The sequence below is a fragment of the Pagrus major genome, chromosome 1 (assembly GCF_040436345.1).
Source record: "Pagrus major chromosome 1, Pma_NU_1.0".
In the NCBI taxonomy this organism is placed as follows: Eukaryota; Metazoa; Chordata; class Actinopteri; order Spariformes; family Sparidae; genus Pagrus; species Pagrus major.
The window spans coordinates 18,149,587-18,167,982 of NC_133215.1; the positions used below are offsets into that span (position 1 = coordinate 18,149,587).

The window sequence follows — 18,396 nt, forward strand, 5'->3', positions numbered from 1 at the left end:
AGACACCAATTACCACACAGCAGGGGCGCGGCCTGGCAACCGCATGGCAACCACATGGTCCAATCAGGGTACACAACAACAGGGACCAGAGAAGGCCAAGAAAAGTGAGTGAGTCTGTTTGTATGTGTGTGTGTGTTTGTGTGTGTGCCTGTGTGAGTACGGCGGAACCATGTTCAAGTTATCCAAAACCGAGCCTGTGCACGTCTGCGGGTTTGACAGGTAGTCATTGTGTCTTTTTAATATCCGTTAGCCGTCTATTTAGTCGAGATTTTCAATTCAAACGCAAAATTTATCTCCATGTATCTGTTGATAATCAGTGGTTCTTATTAAACACACAGCTCTGACTCATGATCAGTTCTGCTGGTCTCACCAATCATGCATCCATGTTTCAAAAAAAAGAAAATCAAAATTTGACTTATTTATGCTTGGCTGGTTTGTGCCAATGACACATCACAGGACAATGAAAAATGGTGCTCACTTTTAATTACCGTTTTACCGTCTGTTGCTAACTTGAAGTACAAGATCATGAGATTTTTTCTAAACGATAAGGATGATGGTTTTAAAGTCACATTGATCGAATGAAGACTAACAGTTAACATCATTGACTCAGACTTCAACTTAAATAGCTTTGAACCAGAAACTCACCTGGAGGTTATAGAAAAAATGGGTTTTTGGTACATTACATTACACAGCATTGTGTAAAAGACGCAAGAGAGGCTTTCAATCGGGAGATGAAACTGCCAAGACCAATTAGTTTGAACAACTGTCTTTAATAGAGATACTATAAGTGCCACTTGTGTAAGGAAAATATATTTATTGAAATTATAGTTATACTTTAAAATGAACCCTCGTCCTTGGATGGATATTATGTAGATACACAAAATGTATGTTTTAAAACATAAAAAAAACACTTGTTGAAATTATATATTATAACATGACTCAAACAGTTTAATTTAGAGTAGATAAATTTGTCAACTGACATGCGGCAAATCTTTTGCCATCAATCATTTACGTCAAACAGTACCTTCCTTTAGCTTCTAAATTGTGAGGATTTCCAGGTTTTCACTGTCCGTTATCTTTGGATTTGGAACATTGGTTGATAAAAAAAGCTAATTGGATGATAAACCCTGGATGTAAGGAAATTATAATTGGCATTTTTCACAAATTTCTGACTTTCTGAGGCAAACAGCTATAAAACAATTGTTGGTTGCATCCCTAATTTAAAGTTCAAACCTTCTAAGAGTTTTACATGATACAGTTTACACAGTCGCCGACAAGAGAATAAAACAACAACTGAATCAGAGGCCACATATGTTTCACTCAGTATGCCTATTTGTAGGGAGGATCACTGTGGACTTCTAACTGAACTCAGAAAGACAGCAGAGCAGCGTACTAGTCAACAAGTGTTTGTATTTAAAGTCACACTCGTGTAGGCGAGCCCATAAAATATCGCTGATAAAACTGACCAAATTATTCAGGGAGCCCCTTTTGTCTTCTGCGGCGAAACACGCTAACACACCAGCAAACGGCGTCTGTAAGGGGCAAATATATTTTAATAAAACCAGTGAGTTGCAACCTCAATTTCATTTTGATGAATTTCCTCCTGCGGGAGTGAACCAGGCAGTGGGCGGGAGGGCGGAAAGGCGGGAGAGCGGGAGAGGGAAGTGGGGTGATGGGGGCTGGGAGGCAGATAGAATTTTCATGATTGTTATTTTTGTTATTATACAGCGAGAGAAGGGGGGGAGGTGGTGGAGGGGGTTGAGATAAACGGCGTTGGTTAATCTGAGGCATTTTGTGGAGCGCTCCATTATCGGGCAGGTTGGGCACGTCGAGGGGGTTATTTTTCTGAGGGATCTTTGGCCCCGGTAATTAAGCTCCATTCACCAGGCCCTGTTCCCCAAATTAAAAATTTGTCATTAAGTGGAATTTACCATAATGCCTTTTTATCTGCCGGCGCTTCAGCATGCCTGCATACATGTGTGTGTGCAGGGTAGAGGTGAAGGAGGGGCAACCAATAAGGGGTTAGACTGTGGTCACATGCACGTACAAACACACATATGAATGGCCATGCACGTACGCACACACAAACACACACAGAGGAGCAGAAAGGGCAAATTGAAAAACTGAAATAATCCTGGACAGCAGCAAGCGTTTGCATGAGCAAACACAACACACACACACACACACACACACACACACACACACACACACACACACACACACACACACACACACACACACACACACACACACACACCCTTCAATCCTTCAAATCCACAGCCTTTGGGGTAATTAAATAATGGTGCTTTAAAGTTTTAATTTAGATTTGGCTTTTTCCTTCCTGCTCCTACTGTATGCCGTACAGAGTGCACACACACACCCACACATTAATCCACACACACACAGACACGCACACTCAAAACAGTCACAGTAGGTTATAGACTTCACCCGGCGAGATAGCCCTCGATGGGCAGGGTACATTGGAGGAGAGAGTGAATGATTGAAGAGCAGAATCTCTGTCTCTATAGGCTTTATAAAACAATACAATTATTAGTCTTTAATTAGAGCAGCCCCTCTGTGGGACAGGGGACAGACAAAGAACAATAGAGGATTAGAAGAGGAGCTCCTAATATGGCTCTTTTATCGCTCTGTTCAAATACAGTTTATAAATGCATCCAGCTGTCCTTTTCATCTGCCAAAGTTGGAAGTCGGTGGCAGATTTGGGAGGGAATGGGAATAAAACAATATTACCTTTTATTATAACCAAGGTCTGCAAATAAATATTAATTTTGTTATCAATTCATGTGAAGTGTTCAAATTATTGATCGCTAATGACATAAAATGTCAAAAATAGACATTATAGGCTCCAACCATGAAGTGGTCCAGCAGAGGACCTTTGTTACACGTCATTCCCAATCTCTCACATTTCCTGTCATCTCTCTATTGGCGACTCGAAAGAAACTATAAAAAATCACTAGGATCACAATTTCAGTATAACTACAAAAAAAAGATGCCAGTTATGTCTTTAAAAAGCTTATTTTATCAAACTGTTGATTAATAAAACACAAGTATTGCTGTGAAAAAAGACAAAGAATGCAAAAATGTATTTACATAAACCTGTAATAACCAAATGTTACCTTTTTTAACATGATTAATGATTCAGACAATTAATAGGATATCAAACCTTCTATTATCCTGGCATAACTCAACATTATCATTATCAAGAGGGGAAAGAAAGCAGGAATGGAGGCCTGGTGGGATGATCAATACAGCACAAAGTCTCAAAAATGATCAGGCAGTAGCAAGAGACAGCCTTTTCTATGCCAAGGAATAGAAAATAGGGGATGTGTGTGTGATTAGTAAGACAATTTGACCTTAAAACATTATTAGTCAAATGTTACTGGATGTCTAAAACCCAACGATAATGACATAATGATAACTGCCCACATACTAAATGTTAAAAGGATGCCGCGAGTGAAACTAAAACTGAGTCATTAAGACTTTTTATGACTGCTTCACACCATCTCTGCTAAAAAAAAAAACTTCTGACTTTGGCCACTGTGCAAATACAAAAATATCCCTCCGACTCCTCAAGGAAGAAATTCTCCACATGCCATCAGAGACTGAAGGTGGGGGCCTTAAAATGAACAGAGGGGGGAGCTGGGGGCTGGAGGAAGAAGAGGAAGAGCAGAGGAGGAGGAGGAGGGTGAAAGGAAGGAGTAGGAAGAGAGGAGAAGGAGGGGGGTGGACAGATGGCAGAGGTTATGCCTGGCTGAAGGGGGCACGACGGGAGGAGGCTGTTCTGGGTGTTCAGGGTGTGTGTGTGTGTGTGTGTGTGTGTGTGTGTGTGTGTGTGTGTTTTTAATGGGAGGAAACACCACGCTTTACCCCCACCTCTCCAAATGCAGAGCTCATCCTTAAGAAATCCCTCCATCTCCCCTCTTCCTCCTTCCGCCCCCTTTTTCTTTAATTTCCCATGATTCCCTGCTCATAGATGTCAAAAGTGCATTAAATCCATCTAAATAAACATCTGACTTTTACTTTAATATCAAATCCAGTTCTTGGCTCAGTTGATCCATATTGGCTGGAGATTGAACAAAATAATTAGGTCTTCCTGCATCTGATTGACAGATAAAACCTGGTTAAGGTAAACTACAGATAGAGCCGAACAACAACATGCTGTCAAAATCTGTAAATGTGTGTGTATGTGTGTCTCCAAAATACAGTGCAGGGAGAAATGGCAGAATGGCAGGGGGGAGAGCTAGAGAGAGATAGGGGGTCTTATTTACTGTCGTTTAATTTGCTCCCCTCTGCTCCGTCCATCCCTTGGTTTTTCTGACAGGTAATAAAAAGCTGGAGCTTTCCTGACAAGCCCATTTGAATTTGGATTGAATAATATAACTGTAGGGTTTCCCACATAATGCTCTGTCCAAGCGTGCAACGGTGCACAGACACTGGCAGCCCCCTCTGCCTGCCAGGGTGTGAGTTGTCTCCGTGTGTGTGTGTGCGTGTGCGTGTGTCTATGGTGCTTATCACTGCACACACACAGACAAACACACAGGTTCTTACGTCATGGTAGTTAATGCAACAACAATAATGAATTCCTGCAACTACCCACCATGCCACTCCCATATGCCAATCTCCACGTCTCTGCCCGAACCTTTCCTTCTCCTTTTCTTCACCCCCTCTCCTTTGCTGCCCAAGATCCCTTCATCCCACCTCCTCTTCTTGTCTTACCTCATCCACCACTCACACTCCCTCCCTCCCTCCCTCCCTCCCTCCCGCTCTGCCTCTCTTTCTCCCTCCTCCTGCTCTCGGTAGCTGCTGAAATCCCATTCCCCGTGGGGCAGGCTAAATTGAATTGGCGTGTTTATATGAACAACAGGGCCGTTGCTTTAATATACCTTAGAGTTTATGCCTAATGCCTCCCTGCTAATACCACTGGAGCTTGCCGCCCTCGCTCAACACACATCGCTTTTATGGAAGTCATAAAAGAGACAGAATAGCGAGCGAGGAGGATGAAGAGATACTCCAGGAGAGTGCTTGTGTTTGTAAGCAGGAGGGAGAAAGAGACTGTTAATACATCTTAACAAGTCATCTGTTTTATCACACCTCTTAAAGATCATCCTACAGTAGAAACCTGCACACACACATACACACAATAACACACCACAGACACACACCATCCTTCCAGTGTGGAGTGTGAATGAAAAGAAGAGAAGACAGAAAGGGAGGAAGATTTTTTTAGATTAGTGAGTAATGCTGAATAAATATCCGGAGATTTGGTTGAGGGAGTCAGTCATGCTCGTCGACTTGCAAACATCCTCCATTTTCTCTCCATCTCCCCCCTTCTCTCTTCCTTTTCTTTCTCCCTCCTGTCCCCCCTTTCTCTCCCGGCCCTGTGTCAGCCTACAAAAGGCCCACAGTACAAAGGAGAGACACAGGCCTGAGACACTCAACCCAATTACTATTGATCAGTCTGCACTCAGAGGAGAAAAATGCGCTCACCTGCACTCACGCACACACAGCCACACACACACACACACATATATAAATCTGTCTAGATACAAAAAGTCCTGTAAGGTCAGCGACGGGTATTTGTTCGCAGCTGATTTGTAACACTGACCACTCAGTCAGGAAAAAGGAAAATCATGTCAAGGCTACCGTCTACTATCACCAGGCTACATTACTTCTTACCGTTTTCATTCTATGGCACAAAAACAGCGAGTTGTAACAGCCGAAGAGTCTGGTTTGCTGTCTAATTTTCATTATTTGTGTTGTAAAAAGCAAAGCAGTGACAAAATGTGTTGAGTGTTGATAAATCTGCTCGAAAAAAACCCAATGTTTTATCCATTTAGAAATATTTTTCAACTAAAGGGGGAGAAAAACATGAAACAAAAACCAGAGAGAAGATGCACATTTCAAGGTGGTATATTGGTTGGTGCTACGCAATAAAAAAAAAATCCTGTGTGCTATGAGAATATAAAACAATAAGACAGTCTTGTAACAATGAAATGAAGCCATACAGTTTGTGTTTACTTGTTTACAATGTTACTGTACATTCTGGTGCTTCTTTACAATGACCCCTCAGTATGTTTGACACAGATCCTCTTTACCACAGAGATTGTTTCATTCTTTTCATGTACCTAGAGCAAAACCTTTTCAGATTTCCACCATTTTGGAGGCATTTGCTTTACTTGTATGAGAAAATTCATATTGTGGAACACATTTGATCAATTAAAAGCCGAATTTGTGTAGGCTAGAAATAGAGAAATTTGAAAACTGAACAACAAAGTACTCAAATGTCGCTTTAATAATATTTTTTTATTTGCTGTTGCTGACAATTATTCCATTTTAATTCAATACTCACAGAAATTTAAAAACCCGCCTTTGATCAAACCTGCATTCTTTACTAGTTGGATGGTTCAGATTACATTTCAAATTAGCTTCTTCCCCTGAGTAATTCATTTCACACTTACTTCACTAAGTTTGTCAAAATTCAAATATAATTCTGGTTAGAATGTTTTTAAATCTTGTTCAAACTTAAGCGAAGGATAAAAAACAAATATGAAATTTATAATGTTTGAATTCTGATTGATGACAAGTACAAGTGCCACATAACAGTGTGTAAGAGGAGACCAGGAGCTGTAGGAGAACCTGTGGACATTCTAGTTGATCCGCAGGGGGGTAAAAAGCTAAATCAGCCTGTAAAGACTGCGTAAAACATGAACGCTTTCCTATTTGAGTATCCCTGACCAAAACCTTGAAAAGCCTGCAAAGCCCTACCCGTGGGTGTACGCACACACACAGACACACTCACAGTCTCACATTAGGGTGTGATGAACTCTGTGTGTTGTCGGGAAGGCTGCGCCGAAATATCAATGACTAAACTCCCCAACGAGTTGGTAACTATCTCCTTCGCTCTGATTTTATCCTCAATAATTAATTTTCTCTCCCAACGCCGACTTCGGCTTTATCGGTCGCTCGCCGCCAGAATCTCAGCATTCCATTTAACCATAATCCCCCGGATAAAGGGGCGGCCTAGGTGTGCTAATGCACAGGCGTGCGTGCACGCAGGAGGACGCGCACGAGCAAAGACTTAAACTTCATTCACAGACACATAATGTTATAAACGAGGTATATAGATGTGCAGGGACAACCGGTCATACTAATGCTGGGCCATTTCTTCAACAAAAGGAAATGCACCTCACTGATAATCACCGTTCCCCACATTTAGAAACATCAAGCCTCTCTGCTGGAAGTCTATATATGCAGAATGTGGACACGGAGTTTAATGTCAGCTGTGTGACCCCTCAAACTGATCCCAGATACAGGCTGGATTAGCACAGGAAAGCCTATATAGCATGAATCCTGACCCTGCAAGCCCGGCATAGCAACAGCCACGTAACCAGGGCTTGGTCTTGTTGTATGGAAGGATGGTTGGGAATGGGAGTGGAGAAATAAAGAGATGGGATGGATGGAGCAGAGGGAGGGAGGGGTGGAGCTGAAGTGTTAGGGGAAGAAAGGTGGAGTGCGGGTATGGGCACGGGCTGATGTTGAATTTCAGTGATACCCTTTTAGAAATATTCACGATATATTAACTTCCGCTTAAGACCGCATGAAGATCTATTTACTATTTATCACCCCGGTGTATTTTTTTCTGATATATAGATGAATTCAGGCTATACCTTAGCATGAATGAGGGCTGTGAGTGCGCTTTAGCCTTATTTAGTGCCAGTTTGAGAAGGAGATGTTCCAGTTAGACACCAGGTAACGCAACCACTGAAAATATCCTTAAATAAGTATACAGTGGAAATGAGGAAATGGCTTCCATCCTGATCAGTCTGACTTATCTAATAACTGATATGAGCACTACCTGCATGTTTTTAAGAGATTAATGACCTTTTTCAGATATGGGCCTTTTCTTTCATCTGTCAGAGAAGAAACACTTGCATTTCATCTGTTAAGGGCTGGCATTTGCCTCCCTTAAGTCTTTCCAACTAAACACGTAAACCCTAGTATTTAAGGGCCTATTAACTGGCAAGCTCTCGCATCCTAATGGGACTCCTAATTAGCGCTTTATTGAAGGCAGGTGTGATGGAAAGGTCAACCAGTTAAGCTTACACATGTCGTAAACAGATAGTATTTAGTACATCAGTATACAACACATAACAGTGGGTCGAATCCGAATGAAAGAAACATAGACACAAGGGGCAAAGAAATCAGCAAAAAGAAGAAGGGAAAGTAAGTGAGATGGAAAGAGAAAGAGAAAGAGAAGAAGATGAGGGAAGAGGGCTAGATTGACTGAAATATGGTGAGTGCCAGCTAGGCCAGACCAGGCCCAGCTGGTCTCTGTCTGACGAGTGCCTTAATTAAGAGACATGGGGAGAAAGCCTTGGAATGGCCACATACACACTGCAAGGAGCCTCTGGAGAGGAAACTGCTAAACAGGCACACTTGTGTGTCTGTGTGGTATACTGCCAAGAATCTCTCTCTCACACACAGAGACACACACACACACAGACACACACACTCTCACACACATACACACACACACACTCATACACACACACACACACACACTCACACACACATACGGTCATCCTCTGGGACCTTCTGAAAAACACGCCCGGCTATTATTAGGCAACCCTTTGCATACCGGAGCAAGCGTACTAACCCTAAATGTACGTATTTGTGTGTTTGGGGTTCTCCCTCTCATCCTGTTGACTGTTAAACTGAACTTCTGATTCCAAAACAGCTCTGCTCGTGCTGAAGAAGATGGGAGAGGAAAAAAGGGGGGAGACGAATGAACGAACGAGGCAAGGGGAGAGAGGGGGTGATTTTGTGGATCCATGACTGCCTTTGCTCCCCCCCCAACCCTCATCCTCCCTGCTCCGCTCGCCCCTCTTCCTCCTGTTCCTCATCCCAAAAACGTATTAATATTAATACATATCCCTTCAAACCCTTCTCCTCCTCAACCCCCCTAGCCCAAAAAAATATCACCACCCTAGGCTACCAGTTAATAAAGCCCTCTCGACGACCCCTCCCAGCTTAAAAAAAAAAAAAAAAGCCAAGGAAAGACAATAAGGGGAAAGTTCTCCGGCCAAATAAAAGAAGAGAAATTAATACAGTCCCACGAGACCTCCCTCTGTCCCACTGTCACCCCCCACAATAATTTGATTTCCTATTAAGTGATTGCTTAATTATAATGATTATTATTGGTAATTGTAATTGACATTTTTTTTCTCCTTCCGCTACTCTCATCCCTGTCCCTTCCCTTCCAACCTGCTCTTCTTAAAAGACAGGACGGAAGGAGAAAATGCACGAGGGAGTAAAAAAGACGGGTGGTGGAAATCAGGCCAAACTGAATGGCACTTAGAAATGTGACATTTAAAATACTGTTACAGTCTCACGCTGCCCAACAAGAACATACAATATGGGATTAAGGTGTCCAGGTTTTGAAGTTTTATTTAATCATACATGAGTGTGTTTCTGTGTGTGTATTCGTCTAGATGTCTTTTCCTGTAGCTTCAGGGCACAATGTCTGCTGCAGGTCTCTTTAGAAGAGAGATTTTTGCTCTCAATGGGATACCCTGGTTAAATAAAGGTTAAAGAAGAAGACAGGGATTCCCTATTCTACCCCCCCCCCCCTTCTACACACACACATTAAACTACAGTAGGGACCCTCTGGTCTCCAGTTTATTACCCCTTCCTCCAGGCTACAGCCACTGAAAAATTGAGGTTGTATGTTTTTATATATATATATATATATATATAAAAAACACACCTCCCACCACCATATTCTTTCTGACACCTTCTGCAGAAAATTTGACATTTCAAAAAAAAAAATCAAAAACCCACAGTTCAACAGCAGCACATAAAAACCGCACCGTGTTGAAAACTATTTCATTTAATGTCACATTCTTTCTCTATTCGGAACTAAAGACGGTGAAACTTCGTTCCAGTGGGCCAGGGCACGGTTATTGGGCTCACCTCAGGCGTGGTGAGGCTGACACCGGCTGGCACACACACACACACACTTTTGTCTTAAGATGCACACACCTTCACACTCCAACACACACACCATCCAACCTCGCATCACACCTTCACTTTCACTCTAAAATGTCCTCTCATTTCCACAAAATATTAAACTGTAACTATCACGGCGCCTAATAAATATCTTTAAAAAGAGAAGACATTTTAAAATATGAACGCAATCCGTCGACAGTAGGATCTCTGTTTCAAGACGCGTGTGCGTGTGTGCGAGGGGGTGTCTGTAAGTTTAGTCGAAATATTTTCTAGTTGATTATATTTAAATGCTCGCGTCTCACTCACTCTGAAGACAAACAGCCGCATTAATACAAATGAGCACCTGCAGCCTTCACCGCAGATGTCTGTGGGTGTTTTTCAGTCAAAGTTTCCAAGAAAAAAATAGAGAAATTTTCATAGATTATTTTGACAAAGATGACTTTCAGACAGGATGGCTTGTCCCCCTGCAGATGCAGATAAACGTGGTATAAATAAACTCATATCGGCACAGAAGAAAGACACTCGGCAGCAGAAGAAGCACCGCTGAAATCAGAATGTCTGCAGTAACTAATAGCAAAATTAATAATCTGATCAATTCTGCCATAAGACCACAAACAAAGTCATAAAATGTAACAATAACCATGATATCTATAAAACATTATTAAAATTACATTTCTGTAATCATGTAAAATACACAAATCAATCATAAAATAGTGCCATCGCAAATCACGTCAACTTAAAGCTTCAAACGAAACAATTCAAATGTGGCTGACGTCTTACGAATCTGAAACGGCTCACAAGATAAACAGCCGTTTCATTTAACTTGGAAAAACAGAGCTGAAACCAGATGTGCAGTTTTTTGTGCGTCAGGTCAAAGTGTTATAGGTGACGGTTGGACTGTCAGAACTACACACAGACTGACAGACGGCGCTAGATGTCAAGTGTGTGGGCAGAATCCAGCCGTGTTCGAGCCACTCTGAGATCTTAGCCTGGAGACAAACCGGCCCTGACCGACAGCAACACCGTGGCCGATCCTTTTCAAGGCCTGTCTCATCCACTTTAGCTTACCCACCCTCATCTCTCTCTCCCTCCGTCTGAATCTGAGTCCTTCTGTCCGTCCACACAGATTTCTTTGGATGTAAACTCCAGTGATGCTTCACGTTACGGTCAGATTTTCTACTGCCTCATTCCTGCTTTTTTTTACTTGTCTAAACAATCATTTTTCCTCCATTTTTTAAAGAAAGAGGTAAAAGAAGCATTAAGTATTTGACAGAACTGAACTGACAGTGGATCTGTTCTGCAGTGACATGGACAATAGCGGAACAACAAATAGTGAAAAGAGACAAAATAAGGCAATTTATTGAAGCTTCATTTATGGTTGTGCATACTTTTTGTAATATATTTCTTTAGGTGAGTGAAGGCGAGATCACAGGTCTGAAAAACAAATACCACAAGCAAATCAGTGCTTCTAAAAATTTGCTCTAATGATTCAAAACAATGAATATTTCTATAAGCAAACTATATTCAGAGGCCAAATGTTGAATTTATTTTGACAAATATAAGAAGCCAACCCCAGAAAATACTCAAAGGACACGATAATGGACACAACTGCTTAATAAAGGGATTTTTCACCTTACAAAGAAACAGCTATTTCATTTAACAGATTACAGTTGTCATTACAGTTCAGTGGCCGCTGGCATCAAATGATTCAATCAAACGTGTTTTTTAAAAAGTGAAGGCATCCGACTTTCAACTGAATTTCTACAATTTATTTTGCATTTGCTAATATTAGGCCTACACAGTAGTCTCATCTAATTTGCATTTCCTCTGTAAAAACTGGATAATACAAGTCAAACTATGGCACAGCGATTTCATGGTGCGTGTGTGTGTGTGTGTGCCTGTTCAAACACACTGTGTGGTAGTGTGGGTGTGGCGTTACACCTCGTGTGGCACTGGGCAGCCAAGATAAGAGCTGATCCTATCCATGCCTCCCTTCTGCAGCGCCTGCCCGCCCACCCACACACCCACAACACACACACACACACACACTCACACAAAACACACACTTAGTGCGGTACCCAACATGCCATTGTAATCTCATTTTACAATCCCAATGCCCACAGCCGCAAACACACAGAGAAGCCAACTAAATCCATATTCCACTCGTTCGTACAGTACACTGGCGTTTGAGTTAAGATTATACACTTCACAATATACAAAAGGCCAACTGAGGTCTCAGAGTGCGAGAAGCTCCAGGCCCACAGCAGTAGCATCCCAATACACACATATGATGGCAAAGAGCAAAAACACTTGTATTGGTCTAAGACAGACCGTAAGGAAATTGTTGTTATTTGTAAGCAATGTAAGCAGCATGACAAAACTGTAAAGGACAATACAGCAGAGAGAGGATTGTGGGAGAGGAGAGGAGAGGAGAGGAGAGGAGAGGAGAGGAGAGGAGAGGAGAGGAGAGGAGAGGAGAGGAGAGGAGAGGAGAGGAGAGAAGAGAAGAGAAGAGAAGAGAAGAGAAGAGAAGAGAAGAGAAGAGAAGAGAAGAGAAGAGAAGAGAAGAGAAGAGAAGAGAAGAGAAGAGCTTACCTTCCTCCTCTGTGAGATAGAGAGAGCTAACCTTGGGCTGCAAACACACAAACACACTCACTTCTCTCTAATTCACCAAGACTTTCAATGAAGCACACACACACTTTCTGACACACAGACACACTCTGATGTGATCGGCCACCCCGATAGCGAGCCAGAACTGACTCTCTAAGCCTCAAACAAAGTTTGGTGTGCACTGACCAAGACCGAGGGGACAAAAAAAAGGGAAAGAAGAGAACTGGGGGGAGCAACAGAGAAAAGAAAAAAAAAAGTGTGACCACTGAGTGAAGTTTAACCACTTATGATTCAAGTTTAGCTTCAGCACACCCCGCCTACACCCCGCATTCATTCACGGGCATGTACACGCACACCTCTCCGGGTGCGAGAGGCACTGAGCTGGATTTTGGGAAGCCCTGCTTTCTCTCTCTTGTTCCATCTGGTTGCTGCTGCATGGCTGCCGGACAGGCAGACGGCCCTCGCTCATCCCCCTTTTCTCTACTATCTTTTCTCTTTTTCTTATCCAGTGTCCCTACAGATCCACCCACCAAGCAGCTGCCCTCTGCACAGCCAGGTGACAGATAGCTGCCGAGGCCGAGTGTGCATGTGTGTCCATGTGTTTGATAAAAAAAAAAAAAAACATGTGAGGGGAGTGAGAAAAGATTAGATTGTAGAAGTATGTGAACAAGTGACACCATGTAGGAGAGACAGAACGAGAAAGAGGATGAAAGGATTCAATTTCTGTAGACTAAGTGTAGTGAATGTGATTTGATGGTGATGCTGAGATGGGCTTTAGGCGTACAAATACTATTAGTCACTGTTGTGCAAACCTGTTACTCACACACACTCTCACACACACACACGAACACACATACACACACATAAACACAAATGTGAAAAAAACAAGATAGGCTCCCAGGCTACAGGAGTCAACACATAACATGGCATATAAAAAACAGAAATCAATCTTTATATCCATCCAACAGCCCTCGGTTACGGATGCAACGGTTATTGTAGTCATAAAAATTCGACTAGCCATACCTCAGGGACCTAAAAATTGGCCTTCTCTCTCCAATTCTTTGTAAAATCAAAAGGGTACGTGAAACAAATTCCCAGAAGAAAATAAGTCAGTATACAATCTCGGCATGAAGCATAACCAAACCAATGCCAGCAAAGAGGACAAGAGGAGGCATAATCAAAACTGTGTCCCAGTTCCATACAACATATCCAGTGTATACAGTATGTACTATACTTAAGAGTTTTGTGCTGAAAGGAAAATTATGGAATATTTCAGCTGACTGACTCAAATCAAAAGGAGAGTCTGGAATGCCACTACAACCACAGACGACTATTTTCACAATTATTCATTTTGTTTATAAAAAGGTTGCAAACTGTGAAAATGTTTCCCAAAGACAATGCTGACGTCTTCAAATGTCTTGTTCTGTTCGATTAACAGTTCACAACCCAAATGTATTCAGTTCCAAAGATATAAACCAGAGTACAGCAGCAAATTCTCACATTTATGGAGCTAGAACCAGCAAATGCTCTGCACTTCTGCTTAAAAAGTGAATTTTAATATTTTTCAACTATCAACAGTTGCAAAATAATTTTTCTGTTTCAGCTCTCAATACCGCTGTCAATTAAACTTTATAAACAGAGAGAAAAATGTTTGCCCAATGTTTACGAGTACTTATTTGTTTTCCCAGATCTCCCACAAGTGGTCTCACCACCAGCTGTATTCTTTGTTGAATGTTGAACGGTTTTGACAAGCTCCTCCATTTGTGCAATGCATTATGGTAAAAGGGTGTACATCAACAAAGCTAAATTCAGAAATCATATGCACACTGTTTTTAGTATACTGAAGGACCAAGGTTGGGAGGTGCTCCCCAAATGATTGTTTAGCAGAGACCTTCATTCACCTTATTATCAACTGATTTAACATATCACTCACATAGACAGATAATTATTATTTTTTCTTTGTGAAATAGCACCTCTGCTTTTTTGTTAGCAGTTGATGTTTTAGTTTAAGAAGATGTTTTCTTTGTGATGAAGTCAGCAGAGGTTATCTTGTTATAAAAGAATACAGGAGACATGTTATATATTTTTCTTAATGTCAACAAATCGCACTAAAAGATCATAACCAACAATGTGTTTGTTTGCCTCTCAGTGCTGTCTGACTTTCCTACCCTGTCTGTGGAAGATGTACTAGTGATGTACTAATCACTAATTTTCAGGGCTGCATGATGTGGTAAAATAATTTGTGACATATATTACCATGATTCAAGATTAGTGTGAATTATCATTTTTACATCATAATTTTAATTTTCACAAAAAAAAAATACTACATCATGATGATATGACATTTCTTGGGGTTTGCACCACACACACACATCTAGAGAACAACATTTTTAGGCCTCAACATCTGCAGCTCTTTCTTTATGATGCCGTTTTGCCACATATTTTACCTTTAACTAAGGATTGCACACTTCTGCAATTTGGATACATTTCGATTTCAATAATATTTTGATTAATTGCACAGCCCTTCTAATTTCCTGAAAGAGCTGGACACTGTCACTACGTTTCTCAAACAGAAGTAAGCAGTGCATTTGTTGGGAACCAGTTTCAGCTGTGAATTCATACACATGTAGTGAGCGTTTACAGCAGAAGGAGAAACTGAAAATAAACTACAGTGCTTATTTTCACTATAATGAATTAACATGCCATGCAGTGAAATAATTTGGCTTATGGATGTGTTTTAAATCATTTTTGAACAACAATTGAGCTCTTTGACACCAAGGAATAAGCTATATCAGGCTTTACCTTTACAACTCATTGTTGGATCTTTTCTAGTAATGCATGACAGGGAAAATTATTTTGCCACTTATACAGTGTAAACACACACTACATACTCAAAACCTGGTTAGATCTGCTGTGTAGTGTTGAATTAGCTCCAAGCTCAAGACTATGGAGGCTCATTCCTCAAATTTCCTTTCCTTCAATTCTTTTTTTTTCTACTAAACCCTCCCCCATTCCTCCCACTTTAAGACCCCTTCCTCACCACACCCATGACCCCCCATGTGCAGACATGAGGTCAAGCTCCAAAGATCACAGAGAGAAGCCAGACGAGGAAAAGAGAGGGAGAGCGAGAGAGAGAGAAAGAGAGGCAGAGACCTAAAATCCTTCTTTCCTCCCAAAACCAGGCCGAAACCTCAAGCCTTCCCACCAGCTCCAGACCCCCTCCTTTAGCCCAGTTGTGTGTAGAGGAGGCAGTGAGCACTCTTGCAGAAACATCAGCCCAGGGAAATTCAAATGAGGAAGAAACGGTGAGAGAGACACAGAGAGACGGAGAGTAGGAGAGAGAGAGAGCACAATAGTGAGAAAATAGGATAAAAGAATGAGATGGGAAAGCGTTAGGTAAAAGAGAGGAGGAGGGGGGAGAGCGGGAGAGGAGCTGGAGAGGTTGCTGAGGCTGCAGGTTAAAATAATGTGTAGATCTGAAGAGATTTGCAGGGAACATTTTTATTCATTTTTTGATTACTCCCATCTCTCCCGACCTCCCCTCCCCTCTCCTCCTGCGTTGTTGTCTCTCCGTTTGTTTGTTTTTGGCATTAGTGTTATGACTGTTGCTATGCGTGTGTATGTACACATGCATGCTGATTAGAGCTGGAATATTTTATAAACACAAATATTCACACTCGCACAAGCACTCGCGCACATATCAATACATAATGCACACAAACATACTTAAAGATGCATCAGAGAAGCAAGCTGCTGGGCAGACAGCACCAGGAATGCTCAGAGCTTACAAATTCGTAAAACATGCAGAAACAGATGCTGCATATGTACATACAAACATGCACCCACACAGATTGTTCACAGTGTAGCCCATTGCTGTGCCCGCTCCTTATCAATGTTCTGCAGGTAGGTTAAGTGTTCTGAATGAGCTGGACCGTACAAAATTACTCACCGCTTCCATTCTCCTGGTCACACACATTCAAATCCAACAAAACCATATCACAAAGGTCTGAATGCTACACAAGACACCCAGTACTAACAGTACACACACACGCAGAAACAGAGGACACACCTGCATAGCTGTCAAAGCCTCCCTCCAGGTGGAGTGAGATGGTCTCCTCTCCCTCCAGGTTAAGTGAGATGCTCTGGTCTCCATCCTGATTACCTCGACCCAGGATCATCCAGTTCTCCAGATCTTCCGAATCAGAAGAGTCAGACAACGAATCTGAATCAGAATCAGACTCTGAGCTGCTGAGGTCCACAATCACTGGCTTACCAAGACTCCTCTTCCTTTTCTGGGTTCCCTAGATGACCAAACAACCATATTGTAGATCACACAAAGCTTTGAGTTGCACCAGAATGCATCCTTTACTGAACTTATCATATCTCTAATTAGATATGAATTAAAAGTGAAAGAAAATGTGTCCTTTGTAAAACACTATTACCTCAATTGTTGCTCAACTTTTAGACAAAGCTCAGCTAAAGTAGCAAGTAACTTACGGGCATTGCTACATGCCCCACTGATACAGTTTTCTTGTCAACTATAGTCAAATTAGTGTTTTTCTGACTTTGCAGTTACGTTCAAGGAGTTATGTTGAAGAAGGCAATTCTAAGTGCTTTACGTGGGCAAAGAAATGCATTAGAATGATGTTCAAATGAAAGCAGACATGAGGGAGTATATAAAGGCCTCAGAATTGAACCCTTGGGGACTCTCCAATGAGAAGCTACTTTTGTCTACCACTGTCTAAAATCAGTGAAAGCTTCAGAAATATCCTGTGGTAAATTTGCCATCATTTGTGCTGTGCATGAATGGAAAGCTTGAAGTGGAACAACAATAACTAAGGGGGGGTTGGGGCGTAGCAAGCAATCAATTTTTTGTACACAAGAAGTCACACACAACATGTGGCTCTTTTTTCTTTACCTGTTGGGCAGGGGTGGAAGTCTGCCCCCGCTGTAAGCCTTGTCCCTTTAAGGCACAGACACCTTCGTCATCATCTGCAGTGTCGTCAGAGATGGAGATGACATTAGGGCTGGAGTCAATCACGATGACTTCCTCGAAAAAAGATGAAGATGACCTCTGATCTTTACGGGTTCTTTTCCCCCTTTTCTCCTCCCTCTCCTCCTTCTTCTTCAGGTTTTGCAGTAGCTTGCATATCTCAAGCGACCGAGGCCTACTTTCTCCATTGTGTTCCTGTTCTCCGTCAACATCTGCAGACTTCTCAGACACCTTAGGCTGCTGGACGTCCTGACCCACCACTTCCTCTCCTCTGTCCACCTGTTCCTCAGTCTCCCCAGCATTAGAAGAGTAGTGGAGCTGGCTATAGAGGTGGAACTCCAGCTCGCTGTTGGCCTCTGACTCGTCAGAGTCCCCGTCACCCTCTTGATAGAGATCATCCTCGAACTCCTCCCGATCCTGGTACGAACAGTACATCACTCCAAAACACACTCAATGAACACACACACACATGCACACAGCCACACACTCGCACTCGCAGGAGACAGTGAGCTCAGTGGCTGAGGCCCACTGCAGGGGAAAAAAAACACACAAAACCAAGACAAGTTATATAATTATCACAATGAAAGTATTACTAGATTGCAACAATATTATAATCCAAAAGGAACACATACAATAGATGTACAATTTGTGATTAAGTAATAATAAAGTAACACTAAATGAAAATTAGTCTTAGAGGAACAATCATTAAGCCTGTTTACTTTAATTAATATAAAAATATCCATCACATGCAGACACAATTATGT

At 41.9% G+C, this 18,396-nt stretch overlaps 1 protein-coding gene across 1 annotated transcript in view; it reads right to left on the bottom strand.

Moving 5' to 3' along the window:
- zcchc7 (zinc finger, CCHC domain containing 7) overlaps window positions 1-18,160 on the bottom strand; it is a 48,811-nt gene extending 30,651 nt beyond the window's left edge. The window contains exons 1-2 of the mRNA XM_073478105.1: window positions 17,558-18,160; window positions 16,709-16,940 (exon numbers count right to left, since the gene is read on the bottom strand). Of these exons, the coding sequence (XP_073334206.1) occupies window positions 16,709-16,940; window positions 17,558-18,067 (742 nt within the window). The 5' untranslated portion in view covers window positions 18,068-18,160. The remainder of the gene's footprint in view (window positions 1-16,708; window positions 16,941-17,557) is intronic.
- Window positions 18,161-18,396: the final 236 nt, after the last annotated feature.